The sequence below is a fragment of the Martes martes genome, assembly GCF_963455335.1.
Source record: "Martes martes genome assembly, chromosome: 2".
NCBI lineage: Eukaryota > Metazoa > Chordata > Mammalia > Carnivora > Mustelidae > Martes > Martes martes.
In genome coordinates this window covers 74,779,757-74,795,032 of record NC_137889.1, presented here as the reverse complement: position 1 = coordinate 74,795,032, position 15,276 = coordinate 74,779,757, and the positions used below count along the sequence as shown (strand labels likewise).

General features: G+C 43.6%; 1 protein-coding gene across 1 annotated transcript; it reads left to right on the top strand.

Moving 5' to 3' along the window:
• Positions 1-2,132: 2,132 nt before the first annotated feature.
• LOC308338287 (tripartite motif-containing protein 75-like) lies at positions 2,133-3,518 on the top strand (the record flags this gene model as incomplete). The annotated part of the gene is made up of 1 exon (XM_080796321.1): positions 2,133-3,518. One exon carries the CDS (start codon positions 2,133-2,135, stop codon positions 3,516-3,518), a length of 1,386 nt encoding a protein of 461 aa, XP_080652447.1.
• Positions 3,519-15,276: the final 11,758 nt, after the last annotated feature.

Genomic DNA, 15,276 nt, shown 5'->3' with positions numbered 1-15,276 from the left:
TGACTATTTGTATGTCTACCTAGAAGATACGTGTAATTTTTAAAATTTATTATTGTTTTTTAAATAGGCTCCATGCTCAATGTGGGACTTGAACTCATGACCCCGAGTCTTATACTCTACTGACTGAGCCAAACAGTCACCCCTAGAAGGTTTGCTTTTTTTTTTTTTTTAAAGATTTTATTTATTTATTTATTTGACAGACAGAAATCACAAGTAGGCAGAGAGGCAGGCAGAGAGGAAGGGAAGTAGGCTCCCTGCTGAGCAGAGAGCCCAATGCGGGACTCGATCCCAGGACCCTGAGATCATGACCTGAGCCGAAGGCAGAGATTTAACCCACTGAGCCACCCAGGTGCCTGAGGTTTGTTTTTTTTAAATGAAGATGTCTAATACCATTATTGCCACCTAAAATAATCAGCAGTAGGGTTCTTTTTTTAAAAATTCGATATCCACCTTGCCAAATTTAACTATATTTTTATCCCGTATTTTAAGTCTGCTTTAATCTCTTAAGTTTCCCTAGGACACAGAGACTGAGGGGATCGGAAACTTTGAGACAGAGGCAGAGAAGGGTTGTGACTCAAAGAAGGAAGACAGAAGCTGGCTTGGCTGGCAGAGGGCAGTAACACCCTGAAAGCAATGGTTAGCCTTTTTAAAAATGTTTTTATATAGAACATGTTAAGCTTATAAAATAGAAAAATAGTTTAATAAACTCCATGTATTAGTTTCCTGGGGCTGTCATAATCAAATACCACTTAAACAACAAAAATGTGTTCTGTCACAATTCTGAAGGCTGGAAGTTGAAGATCAAGGTGTCAGGAGGTTTGGTGTGTCCTGAGGCCTTCTGGGTTTACAGATGGCCTCCTACCTCTGTGTTCTCACATGGCCTTTCCTATATGCCTGCCCATGCCTGTATCTCCTTCTCTTACAAGGGCAGCAGTCGTACTGCATTAGGCCTCACCTGAACAGCTTCATGTTAACTTAATCATCACTTTATAGGCCTTACCACAAAAGAGGGTCACAGGGGTGCCTGGCTGGCTCAGTGAGAAGAACATTGTGACTCTTGATCTGAGGGTCATTAGTTCGAGACCCACACTGGGTGTAGAAATTAGTTAAAAATAAATAAACTTAAAAAAAAAAAACCTTTTTGAAAAATAGGGTCACAGTCTGACATACTGGGAGTTAAAGTTTAAACATGATTTTGGGGGGGCACAGTTTGGCCAACAATATCTCATGTACACACGCAGCAAATTATACCCCCACTCTTCCTATCCCTCATGACTGTGAGGCAAATCCTAGATATCATGGGGTTTATACGTAAATATTATACTGTTTCCAAGTATAGAGTCTCTGAAATCGTCAAATATCCACTGACCCAAATAACGACAATTATCTTTTTAAAAATGTATTTGAATACAGTAAATGAACCTGGTAAAATGTTGTCAATGAAATATATGCTCTTTATGTCTTTCATATGTATTCTTTTTTCCTTCCTGTTATTTTTCTAGAAGAAACCGGTGAATTGTCTCAGTTGCTCACATCTGAATTTTGCTAACTGTGCCTCTACATCATTGATTTCTGTTCCTGCCTGGAGTTGTGGCTTTTTCCTAAGAAGAGGATTACAAAGGAAGCTTCAATTTCTGGCCATTGAGGAAAGGTTACAAAAGTGCCAGAGAGCAGAGACTGATTGGGGGCTATAACTCCTGGCAGCTGCCGCAGAGCTGAAGGGAAAGGAGCAGAGACAGGCTTGAGTGGCCACAGTTTCCTGCAGATCCAGGAAACCTACCTCTACTGGCAGCTTTGGAAGGAATAGAGAGAAGACTGAAGAGTCATCAGGGGCTTACTTTTTCGGGCTCCCAGAGATCCAGGCCTTTCTTTTCTTTTCTTTTCTTTTTTTTTTTTTTTTTTTAGATTTTATTTATTTAATTGACAGAGATCACAAGTAGGCAGAGTGGCAGGCAGAGAGAAAGGGGGAAGCAGTCTCCCTGCCAAGCAGAGAGGCTGATACGGGGCTCAATCCCGGGACCTGAGATCATAAACTGAGCCGAAGGCAGAGGTTTAACCCTCTGAGCCATCCAGGTGCCCCAGATCCAGGACTTTCTGAAGGGAGTTTCCTCAGACAGACCCCTCCCTGCACAATGCCCTTTGCAGCCTCCCTGGCTGAGCTCCAAGCTGAGGCCAGCTGCCCCATCTGCCTGGATTACCTGAGAGACCCAGTGACCACTGACTGTGGGCACAACTTCTGTAGCTCCTGCATCCACCAGCGCTGGGAAGACCTACAGGACATCCTCCCTTGTCCCGTCTGCTTCCACCACTGTCCTGACAGGAACTTCAAGAGGAACGTGCAGTTAGGTCATGTGACCGATTTGGTCCAGCAGCTTCCTGCCAGGAGGAGCAAGAGAAGACTGCAGGAAGGGAAAGACCTGTGTGAGCAGCACGGTCAGCCTCTGACCCTGTTCTGTGAGAAGGACCTGGAGCTGCTGTGTCCCCGGTGCAAGGTCTCCTCCGGCCACTGGGGCCACCCCTTGACACCTGTCGAGCGAGCTGCGGCTGGCCACAGGAAGAAGCTCAAAAGCTACATCGAGGCCCTGAAGAAGCAGGTTGAAGACACTGAAAAGGGGTTAGAAATGCAAGTCTCAAATTTATTTGAGTTGAGACAGAGGGTGGAAAATCGAAAACATAAACTGCATGCTGATTTTGAACAATTTAAGCATTTCTTGGGAAAGGAGCAGGGTGCAGTCCATATTAGGTTACTAATTGAAGAGAATCGTGTTCAAGAAAAAATAATTGAAAGCAAAAACCAAATGTCAGACCACCACTCCACACTAAGGAGTCTGCTTAGTGAAATAACAGAGAAGTGTTTGCAGACAGACCTAGATTTACTGACGGGTATTGAAAGTATCCACAACACATATGAACGCCTACAACCCCCAGTGGCCTTTTCATATAAATTAAAGAAGGAGGTATGCAGTCTCCCCCCACAGTATTTTGGCCTGCAGAAAATGATCAGCACATTTCAGGTAGATTTGACCCTAGATCCCAAAACTGCTCACCACACTCTTCTTATCTCACAAGACAGGAAAACTGCAACATCTCAAATGATGAAACAAAGTCATGCTAGTAATCCCCGAACATTTACTTCTTACCCAGCTGTCCTGAGTTTTGAGGGATTTGATGCTGGCAGGAGTTTTTGGCAGGTAGAAGTAAGAGGCATAGGGGAATGGTCCTTAGGTATATGTAAGGAATCCTTCCCCAGAAATGGTCTTCTTTCCCCAACCCCAAACAACGGCTGCTGGCAAATTCAGTTCTGGACTAGTACATTTGGCACAGAGGATTCAGGAAACCTCAGACAGATTGGCATTTTTCTGGACTATGAGTTAGGAGAAGTTTCATTTTACAATATGAGTAATAGATCACATTTATATACATTCAGTGAAGTTTTTACAGAAAAACTTATGCCTTATTTCTCTATTAGACCTTCTTCAGAATCACTCTCAATAAGTATAGTCAAAGATGAATCCTGAACCACCTTGTAAAGCATCCTATGTGGTCCATTTTCTTCCTATGTTAATAGAAAATACTTGTAATAAAGAGTCTGAGTTCATTTTTGATGTTTGAAGCTGATGTCTTTTTAAAAAAATTTATTTATTTTAGAGAGAGAGAAACTAAGTAGGGGGGAGGGACAGAGAGAGAGAATCCCTAAGCAGACTCCCCACGGAGCTCAGAGCCCAACGGGGGGGGGGGGGCAGTGGGGGCTTGATTCCATGACCCTGAGACTGACCTGAGCCAAAACCAAGAGTCAGGCTCAACTGGCTGAGCCACCCAGATGCCCCTGAAGCTAATGTCTTTTAAGCCTCACCTCTCTGGCTTCACCCTCTGCCCCACACCTGGATAAGCTATTAGGACAGACTAGGTGTCCCTTCATGGGCTTGGTGGGATGATTCTAACCAAGCAAGGTCCCGCTGCAGAGAAACTTTTACCACCCCCTCCATACCTCCCCTAAACCACCAAAAGAACCCCTAGCTAGTCGTTTTTCTCCCTTCTCTCAGGCCATTTTTGGATTGGTAGCCATCCTGGTGTCCACATAAAGTCAGTAAGTGAGTAATAAACCATCTGATACTCTCCTGCTGTGTTTGTGGCCTGGGAGCGAGGGCAAGCCACCCCAAAATATACCAAATGGCATATTGATTATTTCAAATTAAAGCTACTTAAAACACAGCCTATGCAAGGATGGCACTCAGACTTTCCTGTTCCCCTGAAAGCAGGAAATGAATCTCTTGTGAAAGATACCCACCCTGTACCAGGAGATAAGGAGACATCCTTATCACCAGAGATGGGAAAGTTCAAGCCAAGAAGGCTGTATAAGGTAACCCTTGTTACTTTTCACCAGTTTTACTACTGTAGCCCAAATTCTGTTTAGAATTACTTACTAATTGAAACTCCCAAGCGTAAGTTTTCTTTGTCCTGTCAACTCCTCACACACTTATTGTCTCCTTATGTAAAATGTATTTTAAAAAATGCCTGCTTTGGTCATGTCTTTGGGATTTAATTTTAATATAGGGCCTCCATGCACACATAATAAAATTTTGTTTTTTTCCTCCTGTTCATCTGTCTCATGTCAGTTTAATTCTTAGTGGACTAAGAATTAGTGGACTAAGGAAGACCCTGAGGATAGAGAAGAATTTTTCCTTCCCTTTAGCAGCATCAGCAATCTTGATCCCAAAGCCAGATTTTGAGGGATAGGGTGGGGTTCTGTCTATATGCAGTGACTGTAACAGTATTTAGAATATTATATAATCCCAGGTTAATTCTTAGGAGACTCTGATCCTAAGAAGCATAGTATATTTGCTTTTGTTTTCCAACTACCATAAGACATCCCTTTTTTCTAAAATTATAATAATGTATTTGTGATTCCTTAATTTTTCTGGTAAAGGTACGGGAATATATCGCAATTGGTTTTGCATTTCCAATATTTACAAATAAAAGTTTTACACTACCAGGGTACCTGGGTGGCTCAGAGAGTTGAGTCTCTGCCTTTGGCTCAGGTCATGGTCTTAGGGTCCTGGGATTGAGCCCCCCCCTTTGGGTTCTCTGCTCAGCGGGGACCCTGTTTCCCCCCACCCCCCCGCCTGCCTCTCTGCCTACTTGTGATCTGTCAAATAAATAAAACCTTTTTAAAAAAAAGTTTTATACTACCAGTTCTTCCAAAAAAAAAAAAAAACTACCACAAATATATCCCCTTTGTTTTTACATTGAGGAGGCAGTGAATATTTTAAAATGATAGAAGAAATAGATCTACATATGCATATATCAAAAATATCTCTAGATGTGCATAAGTATAAGAAAAGCAAAGACACAGCATGTTTTACTGTAACATAAATGAAGAAACAAAAAATTCCTATGCTTATATATTTATATATTAATAGTATGTTCCCAGAAAGATCCAGAAAAAACTTGAGAATCATAATGCTTAGCAGCCTGATGACCTTGGCTGAGAAAGCAATTTCTCTTCCATTCTGTCCTTGAATGGATGGACAGTCATATACACTGAGGAAGTCCATAAACCATATACAGTTTCTGTTTCTCCACTCTCTGGACTGTCAGTTCTCTGATGGTGGGGACTCCTAATGGGATCTTTGCATCCCAGGCTTCTGGTTTAGTGCCTCACACATACTGAGAGCTCATAAAAAGTCTGATGCATGAGCTATTAAATGAGATGCTGGGAATCACCCCACTTCTGAGTAACCTGTTAGATTGAGAAGGTGCATTCTGAGGCCAGTCAGCAAGATCAAGTTCTTGAGAGATCAAAAAAACTAAACTTCAGGGGTGCCTGGGTGGCTCAGTGGGTTAAGCCTCTACCTTCAGCTCAGGTCATGATCTCAGGGTCTTGGCTCTCTACTCAGCCGGGAGCCTGCTTCCCCCTCTCTCTCTGTTTGCCTCTCTGCCAACTTGTGATCTCTCTCTCTGTGTGAAATAAGTAAAATAAAATCTTAAAAAAAAAAAAAAAAACTCGGGACACCTGGGTGGCTCAGTTGGTTAAGCGGCTGCCTTCGGCTCAGGTCATGATCCCGGCGTCCTGGGATCGAGTCCCACATCGGGCCCCTTGCTCGGCAGGGAGCCTACTTCGCCCTCTGCCTCTGCCTGCCACTCTCTCTGCCTGTGCGCGCTCTCTCTCTAATAAAAAAAATAAAATCTTTAAAAAAAAAAAAAAAACTAAACTAAACTTCAGGTAGAACCTATGTCAGTGTTGGACACTTCCATCCACATACCCCGTCGTTAGGCTCCAGGGATAGCCTTCCCTCTGCATTTCAGTGCCATCAAACCAGCAATTGTGGCTCACTGGATTTCTCCTAAGCAGTGACAATGAGCAGAGAAACAGTACTTGTCCTTTATGTCTAACCTTCATTTCTAGTAAAGATACACATGAAGATAAACCTTCCATTTTTTTACTAGGCTTACTACAAAAAACAGGCCCTACCTATGAATGTTGTAATCATTGCTAGTTTCTTTATTTTTTTTTTAAGATTTTATTTATTTATTTGACAGATGGAGATCACAAGTAGGCAGAGAGGCAGGCAGAGAGAGAGGAGGAAGCAGGCTCCCTGCTGAGCAGAGAGCCCGATGCGGGGCTCCATCCCAGGACCCTGAGATCATGACCTGAGCCAAAGGCAGAGGCTTTAACCCACTGAGCCACCCAGGCACCCCTCATTGCTAGTTTCTAAGAAGCAACCACTTACCACTCTCCTGCTCCTGGTCTTTTTTTTCTTTATTTCCTTCCATCCTTTTTATTTTCTTCTCTTCCCTTCCTCTTCCCTCCTCCTTCTTTCCATCCCCCTTTCCTTCTTTCCTGTTTAGAATCCAAATATACTAATAGTGATACCTATGCATAATTGAGCTTGATGCATTATCTTCTAACATCCTACTTGAAAAATGAGGATTTAGGGCAATCCCATATCAGTCTCTGACCCCTCCTATATTAGCTATTTCCTTAAAAAAATTAATTTTCTACCTTTATATTACTTTTGTATTTTGTATTAGTTTTCTAGGGCTGACATAACAAAAACCACAGCAAGGGTGGCTGTAAAACAAATTTATTTTCTCACTTCTCTCAAGACTAAAATTCCAAGATCGAGCCATACAACAGATTTGGTTTCTCCTGAGAACTCTCCCCTTGTTTATAGATGCAAACTCTCATCATCTCCACATTTGGTCTTTATTTCTATGTGTACAGTCATCCCTAGGGTCTCCTCCTCTTATAAGGACACAAGACATACTTGATTAAGGTTGCATTTTTATGACCCCATTTTACCTGAATTACCTCTTTCAAGGCCCTCTTTCTAATATATAGTCACATTCTAAGGTACTAGTGGTTAGAGCTTTAATATATGCATTGGGGATGAACACATAATTCAGTCCATAACATATCTGAAGACTATTCAAATCTGAACTATGCAAGATATACTGATTACTTTCCTGTTCTGTGCACATAGTATTCTTCCACTGTTTATCATTGTCTCATGTATTTTCTTTTTTCTCCACCTCCTCGTGTTTATTTTATTCCTAAACTATATCCAAAATTGTCTGGACACCCCCTTAATTCATTCACATACACCTGGTCTTCCAGCACTTGGGTCTTGCAGGAGCCCCATGGGGAGCCTCTGACCTGCTCTGATCCAGAGGAGCTGCTCCCTGGGCTGCTGCCCAGATGTCATCTCGAGGAGTCCTTCGGTGTCTCCCTTGAGGTGCTTTCCCTTTCCCAGCTTCCCAGGTGCTTTTCCTTCAGAGGCCAGTCCCTTGCCCTGGTGGATTATATTTTTAGCAGCTTCCAGGGAACGAAGTGTGGGACAGAAAAGTTTGGAGTTCTTGCGTGAATGCAAGTCTTCAGTCTATCCCTATGTTTAATGAAAAATTTGTCGAGATTAATTTAGAAGAATAACAGCAATTTTTACAGTGGAGTGTCCTCTGGCAGGCATCGCCTTCACTAAATGACCCCAGTTTCTGTTTCCAGTATGATGGTCACCAACAGCACGTGTCTTTTGATGTGATTCACCAAGTATTTAGCATCACTTCTCTGCTAATCCTGCTAAGAGGCAGACCTGAGCCAAATCGTGAGGGAACATCAGACAAACCTATCTGAAGGACAATCTACAAAATAACTACCCTCTACTCTTCAAAGAGATCAATGTTATGAAACAGACAGACGGACTCGAAACTCTTCCAGATCAAAAGAGACTACGGAGATGTGAAATACACTACTTGCTCTGGCTTTCTCCAGCATTGTAATTAAGTTCCTTCAATATTCCTACACCAATATCTTATATGTATATAAATATACAAAGAAACACTCTTTAGTTTGTATTGATACCGATAGCAGCAAGTTTGTGCAGTATTCTGCAAGTTGCTTTTTTCACTAGAATATATCTGGATTTTTTTTCATATCCATCTATGTAGATTGATGTCATCTATTTTTTTAAGCTTTTATAGCTTCTTCCATGAAAAGCCTGAATGAGATTTAGATTTATGGTAGGTTGTTTTTTTTTTTTAAGTCTGAGTAATTATTTTAGAATTGCGAAGGAGTTTGTATTGATTTTCATACCTCCCTTATAAAATAGGCATAGCAAATACCACAATACAGGTAATTTTCTAGAAATAGAATGACAAGACTGTCTTTTGGCAGCTGGAAAAAAAAGTAACAAAACCACAGTGGGGCATAAACCTATAGGGTGGAAAAGACCTACCCACTCACCTAATGAGATGTGAACTGATTAAAGAAGTGATCGTTCCTTTCATTTCAAGGTTAGCCATACCACCTTACAACCCCTACCACCTTCTCCATTCAGTGATCCCAAGGTAGGTGAAGCTGTTACAGTGCAGAACTCTTCACTCCCTCGCCTTTTGGAAGAGGAAGTGCTGGCGAAGCTTTTAAAACTAGTCTCCTGGGAGTACACCTTAGGTTGACCCTCAACTTGTTCAAAGGAGTAAAAACACTAAGAATCTGAAAAGGCTGCCATTGGACATTAGATGCCCAACCTAAGCCAACAATGCCATCATGGCTGAGGGAGGGCACAGCCTCAGGATCTCTTCCCCGGGTAGTCTTCCGAGCAGAGTCATTGAGCATGCGCAAACTGACAACCAGCCCCCTTCCAGGGGAACAGCCAATCACCAAGCAGGACACATCGGAGCCGCTGTCACTAGAGCTGGCCGCTTAAGGGTGCGTCGGTGCCTCCGTCTCTCCCAGCAGCTGGTTTGAGCCTTGTGTGTCATCCTTTTCCTGAGCGTCTGAGCCACGTGCTCCAGGTAAGACAAAAGGGCAGGAGGAAGGGCCAGGTAGGGCTTTTTCTGAGGTTTGGCTGAGGAGAAGCTTTCTGAGTGTCCGCTGGGCTCCAGAACTTGGGGTTGCGGCTCGTCCACACTTGAGTCTCCTCAGGCTCGTCGAAAGCCTTTTTAAGAAGTACTGACTCCCAGGCCCTCCCTCAGACCCATTAGTGGAGGTGTTAGGACTGCGTTAACTGGACTTCCAAAGAGCTTCTGTCTCTGGCCTGTTGGAGAAGTGGCAAGGAGATCTTGACGGCATTGTTGTTGGGGCTGTTAGGGGAAGATCCACCCTCCAGAGCGCCAGCATCTCCCCGGCAGACTGACTCATCCTCTGGCCCTCACAGGGGTTTTGCAGGTAAGGAACTATCATTCACATTTTACAGATGTGAAATTTTGCTCAGATATATTAAGTATCAAGTAAGGTCACAGCAAGTCGAATCTTGGCTGTTGGAACCTACCACAAGACTATCTTTTAGCTTCTTATTTATTCAGCCTACACTACGAATAGCCATAAGAATAAGAATAGGTAGTACAATTTTGAGGGAAAACAAGGGAGACTTCAGATCATGAACTATGCACTCCAATGTCGTGTCATTAGCCAAACTTTAACAAAAATAAATGTAAAATCTCAGCTGAGCTGTGTGGTAGGAAAGATATGTGGAGCTAGAAAATAGTTCTCTGAGATGTTGGTGTCCTCTGGGCATTATTGTGAGACTAATGAAAAGTTATTCCAGTGCTTGGAATGGAACAGTAATAGTATTATATTTGAGTTCAGAAAGCATAGAATTAGGGAATTGGTAAAGGGAATGGAGTAAAGGGGGTAATAGTTAGAGGCTCATGTTTGTATCTTCAAATAGGAAAATGAAAACTTGTTTTTGGCCTCAGTCTGGAAGATGAGTTAGGGAAGACAGTTGCGTGAGTGGGGAGGATCCATTAGGAACTAAGGTTTGTGTGGGAGCAATCACCCACCTCTTTATTTTAAATGATAACACTCTTTTAAAAGCAAAATAATTGGTGGTGCCTGAGTGGCTCAGTTGGTTAAAGCCTTCCAACTCTTGGTTTTCACTCAGGTGGTGATCTCATAGGTCATGGGATCTGGGATGAGCCTCAGCAAGCCCCACCCTCAGCCAGCCTTTGCTTGTGGATTCTCTTTACCCCTCTGTCTGCTGCCAGGCACTCTTTTTTGTCTCTCAAATCAGTAACAAAACTTGGAAACAACTAAGATATTCTTCAGTAGGTGAGTGCACAAATAAACCGGGACACATCCGGAAAAGGGACTCCTGTGCAGTGTCAAAAGGAAGTAAATTATTTAGCTGTTACTTTTCTTTTTCTTTTGTGTCTGAGGTACTTGGCACACCTTTTCAGAGAAGGAAGGGGTAGACCAGACAAAGTGGTGGGCGGCAAAGCAAAGTTTATTGAGCGATAATACAAAGCTCCTAAAGAGGGAGGGGACCCAAGAGGATTGCCAGTTTGGAGATTAGATCTAGGAATTTTTAGGAGCTTGTTGGGGGCTGCTTTAATCTGATTAACCTCCATGCTTCTGTCACCTATTCAGGTTTTTGTCATCTACCTATCACGTGGGGAAGGGTTGTGGGCTCCTTCCAGAATGGTGTAAGATCCTTTTAAGGGTGGTTTCCTGTTAGGGTGGGGGGCCGTTGTCCCTGCCTACCTCTCTTCCAATTGTCCTTCAATAAAGCCATGCAAAGACGTGGAGGAACCTTAAATGCACACAGCGCTAAGTGAATGGAACCAATCTGGAAAGGCTACATATGTATAATTCCAACCATATAACACTGTGGAAAAGGCAGAACTGTGGAGACAGGAACAATTGCCAGGGGTTGGGGTGAGGGTGGGAAGAATAGAGCACAGAGGATTTTTAGGGCAGTGAAAATGCTCTGTATGCTCTTCTCTTGGATGGATACATATCATTATACATTTGCCCAAATACATAAAATGTACAACATCAAGAGTGAGCTCTAAACTATGGACCTTGGGTGATTATAAGTCAGCATAGGTTTATGAGTTATAACAAATGTACCACATTGGTGGGGGATGTTGATAATAGGGGAGGTTATGTACATGTGGGGGCAGTGGGTATTTGGGAAATCTCTGTACCTTCCTTGCAGTTTTGCTGTGAACCTAAAGCTGCTCTAAAACGTAAAGTCTAATTATAAAAACAAACAAAACAGAACAAAAGAAGTTTGGAAGAGGAACTAAAATCATTGTATAGCAGGCTCTTGGCTTAGTGATTGGCTCTTCATAGACTCTCAGTAAATCTTTGCCAATAAGTAAAACCCAGCTCCCCTTTAGCATCTTGTGCTTTTGGGAAAGCTCCTCCACCGCTTTGAGCCTCAGCCTGCTCCTCAGGAGACAGACGGATGTGGGGACCGGCAGTTTGGAAGGTCCTTTCCTCAGCTGTGAACCAGGTGCACTAGGAACAGGCATCTGCTGAAGAACTGGTCTCCCCACCCTTCCCAGATCTGCCTTTCTCAGGACCCCGCACCCCCCCATCTTCTCCCTTTCAGTCAGTGGCAGCGCCTGTCTCTTCAGAGCTAGATCAAAAGCCTAGTGGTATCTTTGCTTTGTCTCCTTTAACTCCCCACAGCCGCTGTCAGCATGTTCTGTGGCCTGTGTGCTGCACTCTGTCCTTGGATTATGATCCACCCTCCCTGGGACACCGGGGGACCCCTTCTTTGTCTTGCCTGGCTCTAGTCTGACCTCCCTGGCCTAAAAGAAAGACTCGGACCATCTGACCTTCTCCTGGGCCCCTGCCCCACTGAAGCCACACAGCCCTTACCAGATCCTCTTACCAGGGCTGCACACCTAATAGCATTTTTGCCCTTCCAGCCACCCCCTGTCCCTTTCTGTCCCAGAACTTCCTTAAGTCGCTCACTTTGCCGGGAGTGGACTGTCCTTTCTCCTTTGCCCAGATCACTGCTGCGGAGACTGGACTTGTCTTGACCCTAATTACCTCCCCAGGGGCCCCTCAGTGGCCCCTGCATTCTGGGGGGGTGGTGAGACTGTCACCTGCTGCCTACTCTCCTGTTCTGGCATCTGACAAACAGCACGTCTAGTGAATTGGCTTAGGTCGTGCCCATTCTGGGACTCAATGACAAATTGCCTCAAGGACTGGAAACTCAGGGAAAGCAGAGACTGAGTTGTTCGAACTTGGTTTGCCCGGAGCCTTAGCATAGCATCTTGTAAGGTCAAAATGATGCCACAAGAGCCCAGGGCACTCGAGAAAACAATGACCTTTCAGAGGGAAAATCTTTGACCCCTGGGGGAAAGAGGTGTGGACTCCACAGGTAGAGGGAATCTGAAGATGCCCTCAGGCAATTAACATGTGACCTTAACCCTGACAGGCTTCACAGCCCACGCCTTTATTTCTGTGGGTGAGAAGACATTCTGTCCAGCCTCCTGCCTCCCTCTTATCACATTAGCTGCAGGTTTATCCTTCCCACACTATGGCCACATACCCCTCCGGTCTCCATTCTGTCTTTCCTGCCCACACCCTAGGTGCCTGAAATCAGTCTGGGCCTGACCGTGACGGGTGGAGGGGGTGGGGGGAGGGGTGGTTTATAGGAAAAGCGACAATTTGGATTCAGATGTTAACTTGGGTTGGACTGCATTCTTCTTCCTTCAGGCTGTGTAAGTTTGTTGGGGTGAATAATTTAACCTTCCTGATGGGGAAGGATTCAGGGACACTGACTAAATCTCTCGTCTCCTTCCTGCCTTGTCAGGAAACCAAAGGAAGAATGTAGAAAGATCTGTTTTTAAAATGCATCTATATATCAAGACAAAATACAGTGAAATGTTCTAAAAGAATCTTTGGGTTGGGGAGGATTTTGACAGCCTTGAGCTTTTTCAGATAGGAGGCACTCAAAAAAGGGTCTGGGTCATCCCTAGTACAGGGCCATAAGCTGCTAGAAGTCAAGTTGAAGTTTGGTCAAACCTCTGAGTGCAGTTACTGGAACGGAGAGTCCACGTAGATAGTGTCTATAGTTCTCACCATACAGAAAAAAAATGTCTGGATATTCATATTTCAGAATATGATTATTTCTTGATAATAGAATTATTTCATTTTGTGTAGGTATTTTTAAACTATGACATTGTAGCAATAATATTAGTATTTCAAATAATTTCTTTTTATTTATGAAGCTCCTTACATACATCCATATTTTCCCATACTTATTTTTTTAATTATAAGAAATTTAAAATATATACATAAGTAAAGAGAATAGGATAACAAACGCTCATAATCAGTAATTCTCAATAGTCATCCACATGTGGCCAGTCTTGTTTTATCTTCCAACTCTGGTCCTGCCTCTCCCCTCTTCACTTAGATAATGTTTAAATAATAAATTAATTTGAAGACATACCACTTCATCTGAATGAACTTCAGTAGCTATCTCTCTTAAAGTAATCTTTCCACCTAAAATGGGACTTGAACTCATGACCCGAGATCAAGCTCTGTGGCTGAGCCAGATAGGTGCCCCCACCCATAAAAAATTTAACCTAATACCAAGATCAGCAAATAATCCCTCTGTTACCAGATTTTCCAAGCTGTCTCACAGTTTTTATTTTTTACAGTTGATTTGTTAGGTATAGGGTCCAAACAAGATCTGCCCATTGATGTATTCTTATTTATGTATGTGTGTTTTCGTAATACAGATGAGAGAAACAAGATTCAAGGAAGTTAATAAGAAACTTGGGTGTCTGGTGGCTCAGTTGGTTGGGCATCTGCCTTTGGCTCAGGTCATGATCTCAGGGTCCTGAGATAGAGTCCCGCTCTGGCTCCTTGCTCAGCGGGAATTCTGCTTCTCCCTCTGCTCCTCCCTCTCGCGGGCTCACTCACTCTCAAATATAGAAATAATAAATCTTTTAAAAAAAGAAAAATGAATGAATGGGAATCCTGGATGGTTCAGCTGGTTAAGCCTCAGACTCCTTGGCTCAGGTCATGGTCTCAGGGTCCTGGGATGGAGCCCTAAGGTGCTCTGGCCTCTGTAGGAGCAGGGAGTCTACATGAGAGATTCTCTCTCCCTCTGCCTCTCCCCACTTCTCTCTCTAAAAATACATAAGTAAATTAGTAAATAAATGAAATGAAAATGCCCTACGTGGTTACTATGAGGAAGACTCAAGTTCTTAGGCCAAAGACATTTTTAAGTGCTTACAATCACAGGAACCTCCCTCCACACCTTCATCCATCCATTCCATCCCTTGTCCATGCCCCTCCCACTTACAGGAAGAACGGCCTTTGCGAGCTAAAGTCCTCTCCGCTGCCCCTTCCCACAGCTAATGCCGGTTTCCCTCCTATAATGGTTCTCTGCTCAAATGAAGGGGCGTTAGTGGAGGCTGCTGCTGCAGGTAAGCCTGGAGATGGGAGGATGTGGGCGCAGGAGGCTGGAGCGGGAAGATCTGTGGGCCCCTGAGTTAGTACCTGCAAGAGACTGCGCCTGGAGAACGCACCTGGTCAGGAATGACACTCGGGCTTGGCTTATTTCAAAACATGTGTTGTGTTAGTGTTCCCTGTCTCTCAAACAACCTTGTACGGAATCACCTGAAATGTTTGCTGCACACACAGTACCCAGGTCCCACCCTGTCCTAAAGGGGAATTAATATCTGTGTGTGACAAAGCCCAGAGAGGGGTGGGTCTGACATTGAATGTGGAACTCTCTATACAGGATGTCTTGGTGAAAAGTGGTTTGTGGTGGGGAAAGTGGAGGGCTAAGAGCCGTGGGCCTCTGTATGCCTGATTCTGAAGCCCTTCATGGCCTTGGTCTTACTTAATTTAACCAATCTGCTTTCTTAACAGAGCAGACTTAAGTCTCAGGTTAAGTAGTTTACCCCAAGTCACAGCTTGTAAAGGGAGCACCAGGAATCTAATTCAATAAACATTTAATGAGTTCCTGAGCTGGATGTTTAAAGGTCATTTAGGATAAATAAGGATACAGCCTTACTGTTTCTGGT